The sequence below is a fragment of the Taudactylus pleione genome, unplaced genomic scaffold (genome assembly GCF_031769625.1).
Source record: "Taudactylus pleione unplaced genomic scaffold, aTauple2 ptg001421l, whole genome shotgun sequence".
In the NCBI taxonomy this organism is placed as follows: domain Eukaryota; kingdom Metazoa; phylum Chordata; class Amphibia; order Anura; family Myobatrachidae; genus Taudactylus; species Taudactylus pleione.
The window spans coordinates 914855-933607 of NW_028285820.1; the positions used below are offsets into that span (position 1 = coordinate 914855).

An 18753-nucleotide genomic window follows, 5' to 3' on the forward strand; every position below is an offset into this window, starting at 1 on the left:
GTAAGATAACGGATTAGTGATCTGTATAGCGGCAGCGTCACTGGGATCTAGGTCACATGTTATATATATATCATAGCGATTCTCCTAAGTTATATAACACAATAAGGTATAAATAATACACATGATATAGTAAGATAACGGATTAGTGATCTGTATAGCGGCAGTGTCACTGGGATCTAGGGGCACATATTATATATATCATAGCGATTCTCCTAAGTTATAAAGTCACACAATAAGGTATAAATAACATCCATGATATAGAAAGATAACAGATTAGTGATCTGTATAGCGGCAGCGTCACTGGGATCTAGGGCACATGTTATATATATATCATAGCGATTCCCCTAAGTTATATAACACAATAATTTATAAATAACACACATGATATAGTAAGATAACGTATTAGTGATCTGTATAGCGGCAGCATCACTGGGATCTAGGTCACATGTTATATATATAATAGCAATTCTAAGTTATAACACAATAAGGTACAAATAACACACATGATATACAGATCACTAATACGTTATCTTACTATAACGCCAGCGTCACTGGGATCTAGGTCATGTTATAAACACAACATACCATATTGTATAGTGATTATGTTGATAATATTAGTAATAACGTGCGATAGTGTCCACTAGTGAGTCACATGATATGATCACACCCATACGCCCAATTACACTAATGAGGACAGATATAATATATACATATCTAAGCAAATTATTATTCATCCTAGGTCCCAACTGGAGACTTATTCTGCAAATATATAGAATATAAAGATCTTAAACTTAGGCATAATGAGAACCACCTGTAAAGTATCATGGCACATTCTGATATTGGAATCATACACTATATATATATATATATATATATATATATATATTCCCTGGGTGTATTCATATTAAAAATAGTACATATTTGAATGCATCTTTACAAAGATCTATGTTATTTATTGTTGTTTAGATTTCTCTACACTGTAAATTCCTCCTCTTTGTTTATTAATCACACACAGACCAAGTATCTGCGGATTGATAACTTAAAATACTGTGTGACTGGAGTGTTACTAAAACTGTGTTTTGTATCAGCTCATTGAAATACTTTTCTCATGTGTAACATCTGATGTCTAACAAGGCTCATTTTTCGTGTAAAACAATTCCCACACTCAGAGCATGGAAATGGTTTCTCACCTGTGTGACTTCTCTGATGTATAACAAGATCTGATTTCTGTGTAAAACATTTCCCACACTCAGAGCATGGAAATGGTTTCTCACCTGTGTGACATCTCTGATGTTTAACAAGAGCTGATTTATGTGTAAAACATTTCCCACACTCAGAACATGAAAATGGTTTTTCACCTGTGTGACATCTTTGATGTGTAACAAGAACTGATTTATTTATAAAATATTTCCCACACTCAGGACATGGAAATGGTTTCTCACCTGTGTGACGTCTCTGATGTGTAACAAGATCTGATTTAAATGTAAAACATTTCTCACACTCAGAACATGGAAATGGCTTCTCCCCTGTGTGACATCTTTGATGAATAACAAGATATGATTTCCGTGTAAAATATTTCCCACACTCAGAACATGGAAATGGTTTCTCACCTGTGTGACTTCTCTGATGCTTAACAAGATATGATTTATCTTTATAACATTTCCCACACTCAGAGCATGGAAATGGTTTCTCACCTGTGTGACTTCTCTCATGTGTAACTAGACGTGATTTCTTATTAAAACATTTCCCACATTCAGAACACACAAATAATTTATCAGGTGCATGAGTTGCACTATGTGTAACAAAAGCTGAGGTATTAGGAGACCAGGCCGGATTATTATAAAAGTCAGATGATATATCTGCACTGTGAGGTACTGGATGTATATTTAGTGTAACTGATCTGTCTTCTGGAGATTCTGTTTTAATATCTGCTCTCTCCAAGGCATTCCTGCTTGTGCGTCCATCTGCTGGAAATAAAATAACTGTATTATTATTAATCACAGCTCTTCATACAGCGCACACACATTACACAGCACTTTACAGAGAATATTTGGCTATTCACATCAGTTTGCACCAGTGGATCATACAATCTATATTCCCTACCACATCTACTCTCAAATTTATTATGGTTAATTTGTGTCAGAAGCCAATCAACCTACCACTATGATATTTGGAGCATTAAATGAAACACATACAAACTACACACAGTATATTGGTTTGGTTTCAAACTCATAACTTCAGTGTGAAGAGATAGCAATACTAACCACTACACCACCGTGTGATGTGTAATTATTATGAGTGAAGATGTTTAATTTGCAGGTACAAACTATGACCACATTATTACAATTACAAATATTCAAACTACAAATAAGACTCTAGATGAACAGATAAAATATTGGCATAAAATGGCACAAGCACATTATAAGCACATGTCATAGACCCAGCCCCAGGGACAGGCAGATGGCACATCACCAATGTATACCTCCCCCAAATGCAGACTTTGCTGGGTAACGTTCCCTAGCCATCATCACAGAGCAGGAAGCCCCATTAGCCAGTGATGTTGGTGAACCACAATACCCATCTAGATGCCCTCACACATACACACGGAAAACTTGTGGGCTAATTACAAACAACTACGTCCACACTACACAAAGTTCTCCAGGTGGATATATATGTAGCACAAGCAGCTTCTATATGGTCATCTGGTCATCCTCAGGGAGAGTAGCCCCACCAGAGTCATGTTACTAACAGGGTAACGAGTCACTGTATATAACCGCTGAGAGGGAAGGAGAGTGATAGGATAGAGCCACACAGAATGATGGCGTTACAGAGCGGGGGAGGCAGCAGTACAGGGTAGAGGAATGGTGCAGGGCACAGAGCGGGGGAGGCAGCAGGACAGGGTAGGGGAATGGTGCAGGGCACAGAGTGGGGGAGGCAGCAGGACACAGAGCGGGGGAGGCAGCAGGACAGGGTAGGGGAATGGTTCAGGGCACAGAGCAGGGGAGGTGGCAGGACAGGGTAGGGGAATGGTGCAGGGCACCGAGCGGGGGAGGCAGCAGGACAGGGTAGGGGAATGGTGCAGGGCACAGAGCGGGGGAGGCAGCAGGACAGGGTAGGGGAATGGTGCAGGGCACAGAGTGGGGGAGGCAGCAGGATAGGGTAGGGGAATGGTGCAGGGCACAGAGCAGGGGAGGTGGCAGGACAAGGTAGGGGAATGGTGCAGGGCACAGAGCGGGGGAGGCAGCAGGACAGGGTAGGGGAATGGTGCAGGGCACAGAGCTGGGGAGGCAGCAGGACAGGGTAGGGGAATGGTGCAGGGCACAGAGCGGGGGAGGCAGCAGGACAGGGTAGGGGAATGGTGTAGGACACAGAGTGGGGAGGCAGCAGGACAGGGTAAGGGAATGGTGCAGGGCACAGAGCGGGGGAGGCAGCAGGACAGGGTAGGGGAATGGTGCAGGGCACAGAGCGGGGGAGGCAGCAGGACAGGGTAGGGGAATGGTGCAGGGCACAGAGCGGGGGAGGCAGCAGGACAGGGTAGGGGAATGGTGCAGAGTACAGAGCGGGGGAGGCAGCAGGACAGGGTAGGGGAATGGTGCAGGGCACAGAGCGGGGGAGGCAGCAGGACAGGGTAGGGGAATGGTGCAGGGCACAGAGCGGGGGAGGCAGCAGGACAGGGTAGGGGAATGGTGCAGAGTACAGAGCGGGGGAGGCAGCAGGACAGGGTAGGGGAATGGTGCAGGGCACAGAGCGGGGGAGGCAGCAGGACAGGGTAGGGGAATTGTGCAGGGCATAGACAGACAACAGCAGAAAGCGGAAGAAATCAAAAGAGCAGAGCAGGATATAGAGACAGGTCAGCAGATAAAGCGCACCATTACAGAGCACCGAAGCACAGAGACTGGAGGGAGCCATTGTGCAAAAAAGGGTGTGTGGTTATAGCTGTGTGTGTGTGTGACAAGTTGGAGTTCATGTGAAGTGTGTGTTGTGATGTGTTGTATACAGTATACTGAAAACCAGTCAGTCATGTAATATTACTAAGCAGTGTTAGGAGACAGAGTGATAAGGTGCCAGCCAATCAGCTCCCAACTGTCATTTTGCAAACATAGCCTGTGAGATGACAGTTGGGAGCTGATTGGCTGGCACCTTATCACTCTGTCTCCTAACACTGCTTAGTAAATAGACCCCATTATCACATGTGGTAGTGCACAAGGAGGATCATGGGTAATGTCACATAGGGTATCATTACATTAACCATTAATTTATCCACTATAGTGACATCTCTTGTACTGATGTATGAGATACACCAGAAAGTGTGGGGAGGAGACTGGTCAGATCTCTGGGCTGGTAACACACAGTGACATGATGTGAGGGGGAGAGCAGGAGTATAATAGGGGCTGATGGCTCCTGATGTATGAGATACACCAGAAAATGTGGGGAGGAGACTGGTGAGATCTCTGGGATGGTAACACACAGTGACATGATGTGAGGGGGAGAGCAGGAGTATAATAGGGGCTGATGGCACCTGATGCATGAGATACACCAGAAAATGTGGAGAGGAGACTGGTCAGATCTCTGGGCTGGTAACACACAGTGACATGATGTGAGGGGGAGAGCAGGAGTATAATAGGGGCTGATGGCTCCTGATGTATGAGATACACCAGAGAGTGTGGGGAGGAGACTGGTCAGATCTCTGGCCTGGTAACACACAGTGACATGATGTGAGGGAGAGAGCAGGAGTATAATAGGGGCTGATGGCTCCTGATGTATGAGATACACCAGAGAGTGTGAGTAGGAGACTGGTCAGATCTCTGGGCTGGTAACACACAGTGACATGATGTGAGGAGGAGAGCAGGAGTATAATAGGGGCTGATGGCTCCTGATATATGAGTTACACCAGACAGTGTGGGGAGGAGACTGGTCAGATCTCTGGGCTGGTAACACATAGTGACATGATGTGAGGGGGAGAGCAGGAGTATAATAGGGGCTGATGGCTCCTGATGTATGAGATACACCAGAGAGTGTGGGGAGGAGACTGGTCAGATCTCTGGGCTGGTAACACACACACATGATGTGAGGAGGAGAGCAGGAGTATAATAGGGGCTGATGGCTCCTGATGTATGAGATACACCAGAAAGTGTGGGGAGGAGACTGGTCAGATCTCTGGGCTGGTAACACACAGTGACATGATGTGAGGGGGAGAGCAGGAGTATAATAGGGGCTGATGGCTCCTGATGTATGAGATACACCAGAAAATGTGGGGAGGAGACTGGTGAGATCTCTGGGCTGGTAACACACAGTGACATGATGTGAGGGGGAGAGCAGGAGTATAATAGGGGCTGATGGCACCTGATGCATGAGATACACCAGAAAATGTGGAGAGGAGACTGGTCAGATCTCTGGGCTGGTAACACACAGTGACATGAGGTGAGGGGAAGAGCAGGAGTATAATAGGGGCTGATGGCTCCTGATGTATGAGATACACCAGAGAGTGTGGGGAGGAGACTGGTCAGATCTCTGGGCTGGTAACACACAGTGACATGATGTGAGGAGGAGAGCAGGAGTATAATAGGGGCTGATGGCTCCTGATATATGAGTTACACCAGACAGTGTGGGGAGGAGACTGGTCAGATCTCTGGGCTGGTAACACATAGTGACATGATGTGAGGGGGAGAGCAGGAGTATAATAGGGGCTGATGGCTCCTGATGTATGAGATACACCAGAGAGTGTGGGGAGGAGACTGGTCAGATCTCTGGGCTGGTAACACACACACATGATGTGAGGAGGAGAGCAGGAGTATAATAGGGGCTGATGGCTCCTGATGTATGAGATACACCAGAGAGTGTGGGGAGGAGACTGGTCAGATCTCTGGGCTGGTAACACACAGTGACATGATGTGAGGGGGGAGAGCAGGAGTATAATAGGGGCTGATGGCTCCTGATGTATGAGATACACCAGAGAGTGTGGGGAGGAGACTGGTCAGATCTCTGGGCTGGTAACACACAATGACACGATGTAAGGGGGAGAGCAGGAATACAATAGGGGCTGAGGAGGATGTAGAAGAAGATGATTGTATTGACTGTATTATTTTTTATTTATAATCAGCCAATCATAGTGATGTATGCAAGATATGTAGTCATTCCCAAGTTCCATACACATAGGAGTTTACTATCTAAATACCCGAACACACAGGTGCATTGTGTCGAAAGTCATTTAACATACCAGTATATTTTTGGTTTGGGGAAGGAAATTCACACCAAACGGAGAACATATAAACTCCACACATATAATACACTGGTTAAAATCAAACCGAACAGTATACCATGGTGCAGAGAGAGAATGCGACTATTTTCTGTAATAAGTGTTTTTTACTCACCTGTGCTGATATCTGTAGGGATTTCCTCCTCCTTACACTGATCACCCCTCACATACGTCTTTTCTTCTTCCTCTGTATCTTCTGCCTTTATATCAGTCATATACGTCTCTTCTTCTCCCTCTATATCTTCTGCCTTTATATCAGTGAAATACGTCTCTGCTTCTCCCTCTATATATTCTGCCTTTATATCAGTCACATAGGTCTCTTCTTCTCCCTTTATATTTTCTACCTTCATATCAGTCACATACGTCTCTTCTCCTTCTATAACTTCAACCTTTAAAAATGTCCAACCTTCACCCTAAATAACCCACAACAGAAAAAAAGAACAATTAGAAAGTTAGATGAAATTAGATGCAATAAAACAAAATATATCAGTGTATAAGATACACACAGCTTCATATAATGACAGTCACTTTGGTATATTGGTGAGACCCTAAATCCCTTCTACCTGATGCTCCTGTGGGGTCCTGTGATTTTCCTCTGTACAATCCTGTGAATAAAGAGGATGGGGACATCTCTCTGGGGTATTTCTGTTACTGGATCCATCTGTAGGAGCCACACAGTGACTGAGTACATTGTATAGATGTCATTATCAGATGATGTGTGTATATAGGGATCCCCCATACCTAATCTCCCCTGTACAATAAATTACAGTCTCCTCTTACCCAGTGATGTGAGGGTCCGGTGATTCTCCATCATCACGTCCTTGTACAGACCCTTGTGTTCCTCTATATACTCCCCCTCCTGCATGGAGACATAGACAGTGACATCCTGACACCTTATAGGAACCTGACACACACAATGATACAGTCATCACCCAGACACATCCCCTGGTGTTACTGTATAATGTCCCATTCCCAGCAGTCACCTCTCCAGTCATCACCCAGACACATCCCCTGGTGTTACTGTATAATGTCCCATTCCCAGCAGTCAATCTCCAGTCATCACCCAGACACATCCCCTGGTGTTACTGTACAATGTCCCCTTCCCAGCAGTCACCTCTCCAGTCATCAACCAGACACATCCCCCGGTGTTACTGTATAATGTCCCCTTCCCAGCAGTCACCTCTCCAGTCATCACCCAGACACATCCCCTGGTGTTACTGTATAATGTCCCATTCCCAGCAGTCGCCTATCCAGTCATCACCCAGACACATCCCCTGGTGTTACTGTATAATGTCCCATTCCCAGCAGTCACCACTCCAGTCATCGCCCAGACACATCCCCTGGTGTTACTGTATAATGTCCCATTCCCAGCAGTCACCTACCCAGTCATCACCCAGACACATCCCCTGGTGTTACTGTATAATGTCCCATTCCCAGCAGTCACCTCTCCAGTCATCACCCAGACACATCCCCTGGTGTTACTGTATAATGTCCCATTCCCAGAAGTCACCACTCCAGTCATCACCAAGACACGTCCCCTGGTGTTACTGTATAATGTCCCATTCCCAGGAGTCACCTCTCCGGTCATCACCCAGGCACATCCCCTGGTGTGACTGTATAATGTCCCATTCCCAGCAGTCACCTCTCCAGTCATCACCCAGACACATCCCCTGGTGTCACTGTATAATGTCCCATTCCCAGCAGTCACCTCTCCAGTCAGCAGCTGAATGATCTTATTGGTGAGTTCCAGGATCTTCTGGTCATTGTGTCTCTCATGTATCAGTGAGTGAGGTGGAGGCACCGTGATGGGGCTCTGGGTCCTGCTCAGTCCTCCTGACACACAGGGACGGCTGCTGGGTGTCTCACACTCACCGGATGTCTTCTTCACTACTGTGTAATCCTGTGTATTGGGGGAGACACCAATAAAAGGGTAAAATTATACTCATGGAGCAGTTTATTGTCATCAGTGCACAATATGCAAGAAAGGTCAGTCTTACAAAGAAAACCCTTATACTGTTTACCATATATAGGAAAGTGGACAGAATATAGCACATCTCCTGGCATCTTCATTTCAGTGATAGAAAATAAATAAAACAAGATACCGTGAGCAAGGTAATATATCCCAGCTCCTGTGAGTACTGAGACACTGATAATATGTATGTCTCTATATTATTACTATAAATATGTGGTCACTGTGACACTCCCAGATCCCCTCACCTCCCCAGTCACATGCGTCTTATATCTATAGATATAAATGATGTCACTGTGACACTCACAGATCCCCTCACCTCCCCAGTCATGTCCCTGTATTATTACTATAGATATAAGTAATGTCACTGTGACACTCCCAGATCCCCTCACCTCCCCAGTCATGTCCCTGTATTATTACTATAGCTATAAGTGATGTCACTGTGACACTCCCAGATCCCCTCACCTCCCCAGTCATGTCCCTGTATTATTACTATACATATAAGTGATGTCACTGTGACACTCCCAGATCCCCTCACCTCCCCAGTCATGTCCCTGTATTATTACTATAGATATAAGTGATGTCAGTGTGACACTCCCTGATCCAGTCATGTCCTGTATTTTTACTATAGATATATGTGATGTCACTGGGACACTCCCAGATCCTCTCACCTCCCCAGTCATGTCCCTGTATTATTACTATAGATATAAGTGATGTCACTGTGACACTCCCAGATCCCCTCACCTCCCCAGTCATGTCCCTGTATTATTACTATAGATATAAGTAATGTCACTGTGACACTCCCAGATCCCCTCACCTCCCCAGTCATGTCCCTGTATTATTACTATAGCTATAAGTGATGTCACTGTGACACTCCCAGATCCCCTCACCTCCCCAGTCATGTCCCTGTATTATTACTATAGATATAAGTGATGTCACTGTGACACTCCCAGACCCTCTCACCTCCCCAGTCATGTCCCTGTATTATTACTATAGATATAAGTGATGTCACTGTGACACTCCCAGATCCCCTCACCTCCCCAGTCATGTCCCTGTATTGCTATAGATATGTGATGTCACTGTGACACTCCCAGATCCCCTCACCTCCCCGGTCATGTCCCTGTATTATTACTATAGATATAAGTGATGTCACTGTGACACTCCCAGACCCTCTCACCTCCCCAGTCATGTCCCTGTATTATTACTATAGATATAAGTGATGTCACTGTGACACTCCCAGATCCCCTCACCTCCCCAGTCATGTCCCTGTATTGCTATAGATATGTGATGTCACTGTGACACTCCCAGATCCTCTCACCTCCCCGGTCATGTCCCTGTATTATTACTATAGATATAAGTGATGTCACTGTGACACTCCCAGATCCTCTCACCTCCCCAGTCAGCAGGTAGATGATCTCCAGGGTGAGATTTAGTATCCTTTCAGTCATGTGACTCTTGTCCTTGTCCATCCTCAGTGATTTATACAGGACTCTCACGTGAAGTTTAGTATAGACTCTCTTGTTTCTTACAGCTGAATTATCTAGGAATGAAAATATCAAGAGTACATGTCACATACTCAGGTAGGAAACACCATGTGACCAGTAAGCCCTCCTCCCCGAGCTATGGAGATCTGGTCAGTGTTTCTCAGATCCAGCTACATAAGGCGCCTCAGACGCAGTCACACAATCCTATGTTGCTAAAGGACAAACCACCACAAATGGCGGCTGGGGGCTAGAATTAGCCGGCTGGCAATTCTCTGCAGTTCAGATCCGGAAATATAAAACGGCAATGCCCCAGGAGCATTGTTCCTCCCAGACACCTCTTTTATTCATACTGCTCAACTTTAATTATGTTACAAAGGGATGAATTAAAGAGAATTATTATTTATAGCTTTTGTTATATCATTCCAGAAAAATTTTTTCATGCCCACAATCACATTCAGAGGAGAATTCAATTAGACATGATATGCTTCTTTTTCATGAAATATGGCTTATGATGCAAATAAATACTTATCACGCAGTCCTATTAGATGCGCTTTTCACGGGTGCGAATTCTACATAACATTTTTTGCGCATTAGTTATTATCACCTCCTAAGCAAGTAAAAAGTTGTGGAAAACACCTATATAAAGGAAAAATGTCAGGACTTAGTTAAGAAACAATGGCACACCCTCTTTAAGGACTTATTTGGCAATATGATTTTTTTTAAATAGCGTAACTTACAAAATAATGACATGTCATTTTTGGAGTGATAAATTGCAAAGTGGAAGAAAATGGCATAAATGATGTGTACTGTACAGTCCCTTCTCCCCTATAGAATAATAATACCACATATCAGAGTGTCCTGGGAGCGGAGTTATTCCCCCTCATATATCACTGTATGGTCCCCTCTCCCCTATATAATAATTCCACATATCAGTGTGTGCTGGGAGCTGTGTTATTCCCCCTCATATATCACTGTACGGTCCCCTCTCCCCTATATAATAATAATACCACATAGTGTGTGCTGGGACCTGTATTATTCCCCCTCATATATCACTGTACAGTCCCCTCTCCCCTATATAATAATAATACCACATATTACTGTGTGCTGGGAGCTGTGTTATTCCCCCTCATATATCACTGTACAGTCCCCTCCCCCCTATATAACAATAATAATACCACATATCAGTGTGTGCTGGGAGCTGTGTTATTCCCCCTCATATATCACTGTACAGTCCCCTCTCCCCTATATAATAATAATACCACATATCAGTGTGTGCTGGGAGCTGTGTTATTCCCCCTCATATATCACTGTATGGTCCCCTCTCCCCTATATAATAATAGAACCACATATCAGTGTGTGCTGGGAGCTGTGTTATTCCCCCTCATATATCACTGTACATTCCCCTCTACCCTATATAATAATTATACCACATATCAGTGTGTGCTGGGAGCTGTGTTATTCCCCCTCATATATCACTGTACAGTCCCCTCTCCCTATATAATAATAATACCACATATCAGTGTGTACTGGGAGCTGTGTTATTCCTCCTCATATATCACTGTACAGTCCCCTCTCCCCCCTATATAATAATACCACATATCAGTGTGTGCTGGGAGCTGTGTTATTCCCCCTCATATATCACTGTACGGTCCCCTCCCCCCTATATAATAATAATACCACATATCAGTGTGTGCTGGGAGCGATGTTATTCCCCCTCATATATCACTGTACAGTCCCCTCTCCCCTATATAATAATAATACCACATATCAGTGTGTGCTGGGAGCTGTGTTATTCCCCCTCATATATCACTGTATGGTCCCCTCTCCCCTATATAATAATAGAACCACAGAGTGTGTGCTGGGAGCTGTGTTATTCCCCCTCATATATCACTGTACAGTCCCCTCTCCCCCCTATATAATAATACCACATATCAGAGTGTGCTGGGAGCTGTGTTATTCCCCCTCATATATCACTGTACATTCCCCTCTACCCTATATAATAATTATACCACATATCAGTGTGTGCTGGGAGCTGTGTTATTCCCCCTCATATATCACTGTACAGTCCCCTCTCCCTATATAATAATAATACCACATATCAGTGTGTACTGGGAGCTGTGTTATTCCTCCTCATATATCACTGTACAGTCCCCTCTCCCCCCTATATAATAATACCACATATCAGTGTGTGCTGGGAGCTGTGTTATTCCCCCTCATATATCACTGTACGGTCCCCTCCCCCCTATATAATAATAATACCACATATCAGTGTGTGCTGGGAGCGGTGTTATTCCCCCTCATATATCACTGTACAGTCCCCTCTCCCCTATATAATAATAATACCACATATCAGTGTGTGCTGGGAGCTGTGTTATTCCCCCTCATATATCACTGTATGGTCCCCTCTCCCCTATATAATAATAGAACCACAGAGTGTGTGCTGGGAGCTGTGTTATTCCCCCTCATATATCACTGTACAGTCCCCTCTCCCCCCTATATAATAATACCACATATCAGTGTGTGCTGGGAGCTGTGTTATTCCCCCTCATATATCACTGTACGGTCCCCTCCCCCCTATATAATAATAATACCACATATCAGTGTGTGCTGGGAGCGGTGTTATTCCCCCTCATATATCACTGTACAGTCCCCTCTACCATATATAATAATTATACCACATATCAGTGTGTGCTAGGAGCTGTGTTATTCCCCCTCATATATCACTGTACAGTCCCCTCTCCCTATATAATAATAATAACAACACATATCAGTGTGTGCTGGGAGCTGTGTTATTCCTCCTCATATATCACTGTACAGTCCCCTCTCCCCCTATATAATAATACCACATATCAGTTTGTGCTGGGAGCTGTGTTATTCCCCCTCATATATCACTGTACGGTCCCCTCCCCCCTATATAATAATAATATCACATATTAGTGTGTGCTGGGAGCTGTGTTATTCCACCTCATATATCACTGTGCGGTCCCCTCCCCCCTATATAATAATTGTACCACATATCAGTGTGTGCTGGGAGCTGTGTTATTCCCCCTCATATATCACTGTACGGTCCCCTCTCCCCTATATAATAATTATACCACATATCAGTGTGTGCTGGGAGCTGTGTTATTCCCCCTCATATATCACTGTACAGTCCCCTCTCCCCCTATATAATAATACCACATATCAGTGTGCTGGGAGCTGTTATTCCCCCTCATATATTACTGTACGGTCCCCTCCCCCCTATATAATAATTAGATCACATATCAGTGTGTGCTATGAGCTGTGTTATTCCACCTCATATATCACTGTGCGGTCGCCTCCCCCTATATAATAATTGTACCACATATCAGTGTGTGCTGGGAGATGTGTTATTACCCCTCATATATCACTGTACGGTCCCCTCTCCCTATATAATAATAATACCACATATCAGAGTGTGCTGGGAGCTGTGTTATTCCCCCTCATATATCACTGTACAGTCCCCTCTCCCCTATATAATAATAATACCACATATCAGTGTGTGCTGGGAGCTGTGTTATTCCCCCTCATATATCACTGTACAGTCCCCTCTCCACTATATAATAATAATACCACATATCAGTGTGTGCTGGGAGCTGTGTTATTCCTCCTCGTATATCACTGTACAGTCCCCTCTCCCCCATATAATTATTGTACCACATATCAGTGTGTGCTGGGAGCTGTGTTATTCCCCCTCATATATCACTGTACGGTCAACTCTCCCCTATATAATAATAGAACCACATATCAGTGTGTGCTGGGAGCTGTGTTATTCCCCCTCATATATCACTGTACATTCCCCTCTACCCTATATAATAATTATACCACATATCAGTGTGTGCTGGGAGCTGTGTTATTACCCCTCATATATCACTGTACGGTCCCCTCTCCCCCTATATAATAATTGTACCACATATCAGTGTGTGCTGGGAGCTGTGTTATTACCCCTCATATATCACTGTACGGTCCCCTCTCCCCCTATATAATAATTGTACCACATATCAGTGTGTTCCGGGAGCTGTGTTATTCCCCCTCATATATCAATGTACAGTCCCCTCTCCCTATATAACAAGAGATATGGTAAGAACTTACCTTTGTTATATCTGTTTCTACGAAGTCCATAGGGTCCACAGGGTGACCTTGGGGTATACCTGGATCCTGGATCCTCGGGCACCACGGAGTTAAAGCTTTTAGCTGCTCCCAGGATGCACTTGGGTCCAACCTCCCCTATACCCCGCCCCCGAGCCACAGGCACCTCAGTTGGTAAGCAGCCCAGGCCGGAGGAGACGAAACAGAGAGAAGGAAGACTGGAACACACAAGAACCATACTCACAGAAATGGGAGACGGAAAACCGGTGACCAGTCACAGAGCCCATATGAAGCCAGGTGCGTCAGGGCGTGTGCCCTGTGGACCCTATGGACTTCGTAGAAACAGAGATAACAAAGGTAAGTTCTTACCATATCTCTTGTTTTCTACTTCAGGGTCCATAGGGGTCCACAGGGTGACCTTGGGGATGTCCGAAAGCAGTCCAACTAAGGGCGGGGACGCTCCTGTGCTGATAGGAGAACCCGGCGCCCAAAGGATGCATCCTGAGAGGCAAAGGTGTCAAACGCATAGAACCTCAAAAAGGTCTGAATGGAAGACCAGGTGGCCGCCTTACAGAGCTGAACAGCAGAGGCGCCACGGCTAGCAGCCCAAGAAGGGCCCACAGACCGAGTGGAATGAGCCTTAACAGAGGCTGGAACAGGTAAACCCTCCTGCATATAAGCCTCAATAATAACAGAACGAAGCCAACGGGCTAGAGTCTGTTTGTTGGCAGGCCAACCCCTCTTGTGAAAACCAAAGAGGATAAACAAAGAATCCGACTTCCTCACAGAACTAGTCCGGTCCACATAAACCTGGAGTGCACGGACAACGTCTAATGAAGTCTCCCCAGCCGAAAGAGCAGGCGACTGAAAGGCTGGTACAACAATTTCCTGATTAATGTGGAACCTGGAAACCACCTTAGGCAGGAAATCAGGACGAGTGCGAAGCACCGCTCTGTCCTGATGAAAAATCAGAAAAGGAGGACGACAAGAAAGCACCCCCAAATCTGAAACCCTCCTGGCAGAAGCAATTGCCAAGAGGAAAACAGTTTTAAAAGTTAGCCACTTGAGCTCCACTAACTCCAAGGGCTCAAAAGGCGGACCCTGTAAGGCCCGAAGAACCACCGCCAAATCCCATGGGGCCACAGGTGGCACAAAGGGAGGCTGGATTCTCAAAACTCCCTGGAAAAAAGTGTGTACGTCCGGCATAGCAGCGATCCTGTGCTGGAACCACACCGACAGAGCAGACACGTGCACCTTCAGCGAAGAAAGACGTAATCCTAAGTCCAAACCCGACTGAAGGAAAGCCAGAATACGCGAAACCCGGAACACCTGAGGATCATAGTTTCTGGCCTCGCACCACTGAAAGTAAGTGTGCCACACTCTGTGATAGATCCTCTCGGAAGCAGGCTTGCGCGCCCTCAGCATGGTGGTAATAACAGAACTAGAAAAGCCCCGAGACCTCAGGACGGCTGTCTCAAGAGCCACGCCGTCAAAGATAGTCGACCCAGATCCGGGTGAAGACAGGGCCCCTGAGATAACAGGTCCCGCTGTTGAGGTAGGAGGTACGGTGCGTCGATGGACAGGCTCCGCAGATCGGAGTACCACGGCTTCTGGGCCACGCTGGGGCCACCAGGATCAGTGTGCCTCCGTCCTGTTTGAACTTGCGCAGGACCCGAGGCAGCAGAGATATCGGAGGGAACAAGTAAGCCAGTTGAAACAGCCATTTCACCGACAGCGCGTCTATCAGACTTGCGCCTGTGTCCCTTGTCCTTGACCCGTACACAGGCAGCTTGTGATTGTGACGGGACGCCATCAGGTCCAGCTCTGGCAGCCCCCACTTGTCCACGAGTAGTTGGAATACCTCTGGATGAAGCGACCATTCCCCGGGATGCACGTCGTAACGGCTGAGGAAGTCTGCCTCCCAATTGAGGACTCCTGGGATGAAAACTGCTGAGAAAGCTGGAAGATAGCTCTCCGCCCAAGCCAGGACGCGGGACACCTCCGACATCGCAGCTTGACTGCGAGTCCCTCCCTGATGATTGATGTACACCACCGTGGTGGCGTTGTCTGACTGCACCTGAACGGCCCTTCCGTGAAGAGCGGTGCCGGACGACTGCAGGGCTCTGTATACTGCCCACAGTTCCAGGATGTTGATGGGAAGAATCGCTTCCTCCGCCGACCAACGACCCTGAAGTGACAAGAAGCCCGTCACCGCCCCCCAACCCCGGAGACTGGCATCTGTCGTGAGCAGAACCCATTCCGGGATCCAAAAGGGGCGCCCCTCTAGATGAGCTGTCTGCAGCCACCAGGCTAGGGACAGACGCACCTCCGAGGACAACACCAGCATCTGAGAGCGGATCCTGTGTGGCAATCCGTTCCATTCTGAAAGAATCAGCCCCTGCAGGGGCCTGGAATGGAACTGGGCAAACTCCACCATGTCGAATGCCGACACCATGGACCCCAAAACTCTCATCGCTGAGTGCACCGACACTCTGTCACTGCTCAGACAACTGTGAATCCGCAGCTGTAAGGAGGAGACCTTCTCTGGAGTCAGAAAAATCCGTTGCTGACGAGAGTCCAGCAGGGCCCCCAAATGAACCATCCGCTGTGATGGGATGAGGGAGGACTTCTTCCAGTTGATCAACCAGCCGTGCGCCTGTAGACAAGCGACCGTCAGGTGGAGATGCTGGATCAGTACCTCCGGGGAGCTTGCCAGCAAGAGGAGGTCGTCTAGATACGGTAGCAACTGTATTCCCTGGCTCCGAAGGTGAGCCACCATGACCGCCATCACCTTGGTAAATACCCTTGGTGCCGTGGAGAGACCAAAGGGTAGCGCCCTGAATTGGTAGTGGTTGTGGAGAATAGCAAACTGCAGAAACCGTTGGTGCGATGTTGCTATAGGCACATGGAGGTAGGCGTCCTGGATATCCAGGGAGACCATATAATCCCCCGGTTCCATCGCCAGAATGATGGAACGCAAAGTTTCCATCCTGAATTAGGGAACCCTGAGAAACCTGTTCAGGGACTTCAAATTGAGGATGGGGCGATGAGAGCCATTGGGTTTCTGCACCAGAAACAGCGTAGAGTAATACCCCATCCCACGTTGAGACTGTGGTACGGGTATAATGACCCCCGCCGTCAGCAAGGCCTCTATGGCTTCCTGAACCTGCAAGGCCTTGGTTTTGTCCTGAGAAGGACTTGTTCAAAAAAACTGGCAAGGCGGCCTGTGCCGAAAAGACAGGGCGTATCCCTGGGAGACCACTTCTCGCACCCAGGCATCCGTGGTGGTATTGTGCCAGCACTGGGCGAATTGAAGAAGTCGGCCTCCCACTCTAGGGGTCCCCCAGAGGGAGGCCCGTCCCATCACGCAGAAGGCTTATCTTCTTGCTTGGAAGAAGGGCGCCTAGCACTCCAGGCTTGCTTCTTTGGCTTTGAGGCGGTCTTGGGTGCGGACTGCCTCGGGAAGGACTGACCCTTTGCCTTGCCCTGAACCCGAAAGGAACGAAAGGCCGAGCTCCGGACCTTAGCAGGTGTAGTAGCTGAAGGGAGGAAGGCTGACTTGGATTTTGCCAGGGTATCTACTATTTTGTCCAGGTCCGTACCAAATAGTAATTCTCCATTAAAAGGTAAGGCCTCCAAGCCTTTCTTTCCTCAGCGAGGATATAGAGGGCAATGTCAAAGTAGCACTCCTGATAAGGCGTGTTACATGGGAATCGACTGCAGGTGGAGTTTCCCATTTCTTACAATGCGCTTCAGGGAATGGATAATTGGACGCCAAGCGTTTCTGTGGCAGGAAACGCTTACTGGGTGTCTGCCAGGCCACCGCCATGTGATCAGTCAACTGATCAGACAAGGGGAACGCTGCAGAAGTAACCTTAGCTTTTTTAAAACTAGGATACCTCGACTTGGGAGCGGGTGCCTCATCCTCAATCAGAAGAATGGCCCGCACCGCCTTAACCAGAGCCCGCACATTGATGGAAGACTTAGTGTCTACCTCCTGGACTGAGGCATCTGAGGCTGAGTCATCCTGCACCTCACCATCATCCGAGGATCCCTCAGAATCCGAAAGATGCACAGCCTGCGCCATGACTGAGCGTTTAGACGCCCTGGAGGGCACGTCACTGCGCAACATCGACTGAAAAGCCGAAGATGCTGCCGCCAAATCTTGGACAGTGTGGGAAAGCGCATCCACCCAGGGTGGAGGAGCTGCCACAGGAGCCTGAAACGGCACCACAGCCTGCTGTGCCACAGGGGTGGACTGAATATACATTGGCAACCCCGCATAGGGACCAACAGGCTGAGACCCCGGGGGAGTCTGCAATAATTGTGGGACACCCGGGGAATGGGGGATGGCAGGCTGGGGCAACGCCCTAGTAGGGGCGGCAGTCGGGACCGACAGACGGTCCGCAATGGACACCAGCACCTGGGAAAACATCTTCCATGGTGGCTCCTGCGACATGGGAGGTTTAGACATACCAGGGAGCGCCTGGCACCATCCGCACAGGCCGTCCTGTGACAAATCCTCCCTATCCACTCCTGCAGAACAGCGCCTGCAGGAGAACAATACCGGAGCCCCGGAGTGCTCAATCTCCTCCTCTGACATGACTTAGGAAGAAAACGTGCGCACTCACCAGTGTGCTGAACAACAGCCCACAATATGGTACTGTGTAGCACACAACTGTATGTGACGGACCTCACAAATACGTGATCTATATAAATGAGGTCAGTAGAAACACCCTTCCCCCGCCCTGTAGGGCTTGTAGGAGAAGGAAAGGGATATATAGGCTGACAGTAAGTAGAAAAAAGACACAGACAGGCAGCACTAGCAAAAGTCACATACCATGCAGGAAGATATACTCACTGCACCTTTCCACTACAATCAACCTGCCCAGATTCAGTGTCTGGGAGGGCTATAGTGCTGTGTACACTGTCCTTGT

General features: G+C 47.1%; 2 protein-coding genes across 2 annotated transcripts in view; one reads left to right on the forward strand and one right to left on the reverse strand.

The window, feature by feature from the left end:
- LOC148442681 (uncharacterized) overlaps positions 1-18753 on the forward strand; it is a 120955-nt gene that overhangs the window by 76802 nt on the left and 25400 nt on the right. The window lies entirely within an intron of this gene.
- LOC148442682 (uncharacterized) lies at positions 904-8004 on the reverse strand. The gene is made up of 5 exons (XM_088463657.1): positions 7965-8004; positions 7037-7115; positions 6820-6917; positions 6372-6669; positions 904-1967 (listed from the first exon to the last, which is right to left on the reverse strand). The coding sequence occupies exons 2-5, from the start codon at positions 7068-7070 to the stop codon at positions 1090-1092; spliced, it is 1308 nt and encodes a 435-aa protein (XP_088319783.1). The 5' UTR covers positions 7071-7115; positions 7965-8004; the 3' UTR covers positions 904-1089.

Excerpts from the sequence above, each read along its gene's own strand:
- LOC148442682 (XM_088463657.1), bottom strand. The coding sequence starts at position 7,070 with ATGATGGAGAATCACCGGACCCTCACATCACTGG. Across the intron at positions 6,918-7,036 it reads CCGGACCCTCACATCACTGG|ATGGATCCAGTAACAGAAAT; the intron begins GTAAGAGGAGAC and ends TGGCTCCTACAG. Across the intron at positions 1,968-6,371 it reads CCCTACAGATATCAGCACAG|CAGATGGACGCACAAGCAGG; the intron begins GTGAGTAAAAAA and ends TTTTATTTCCAG.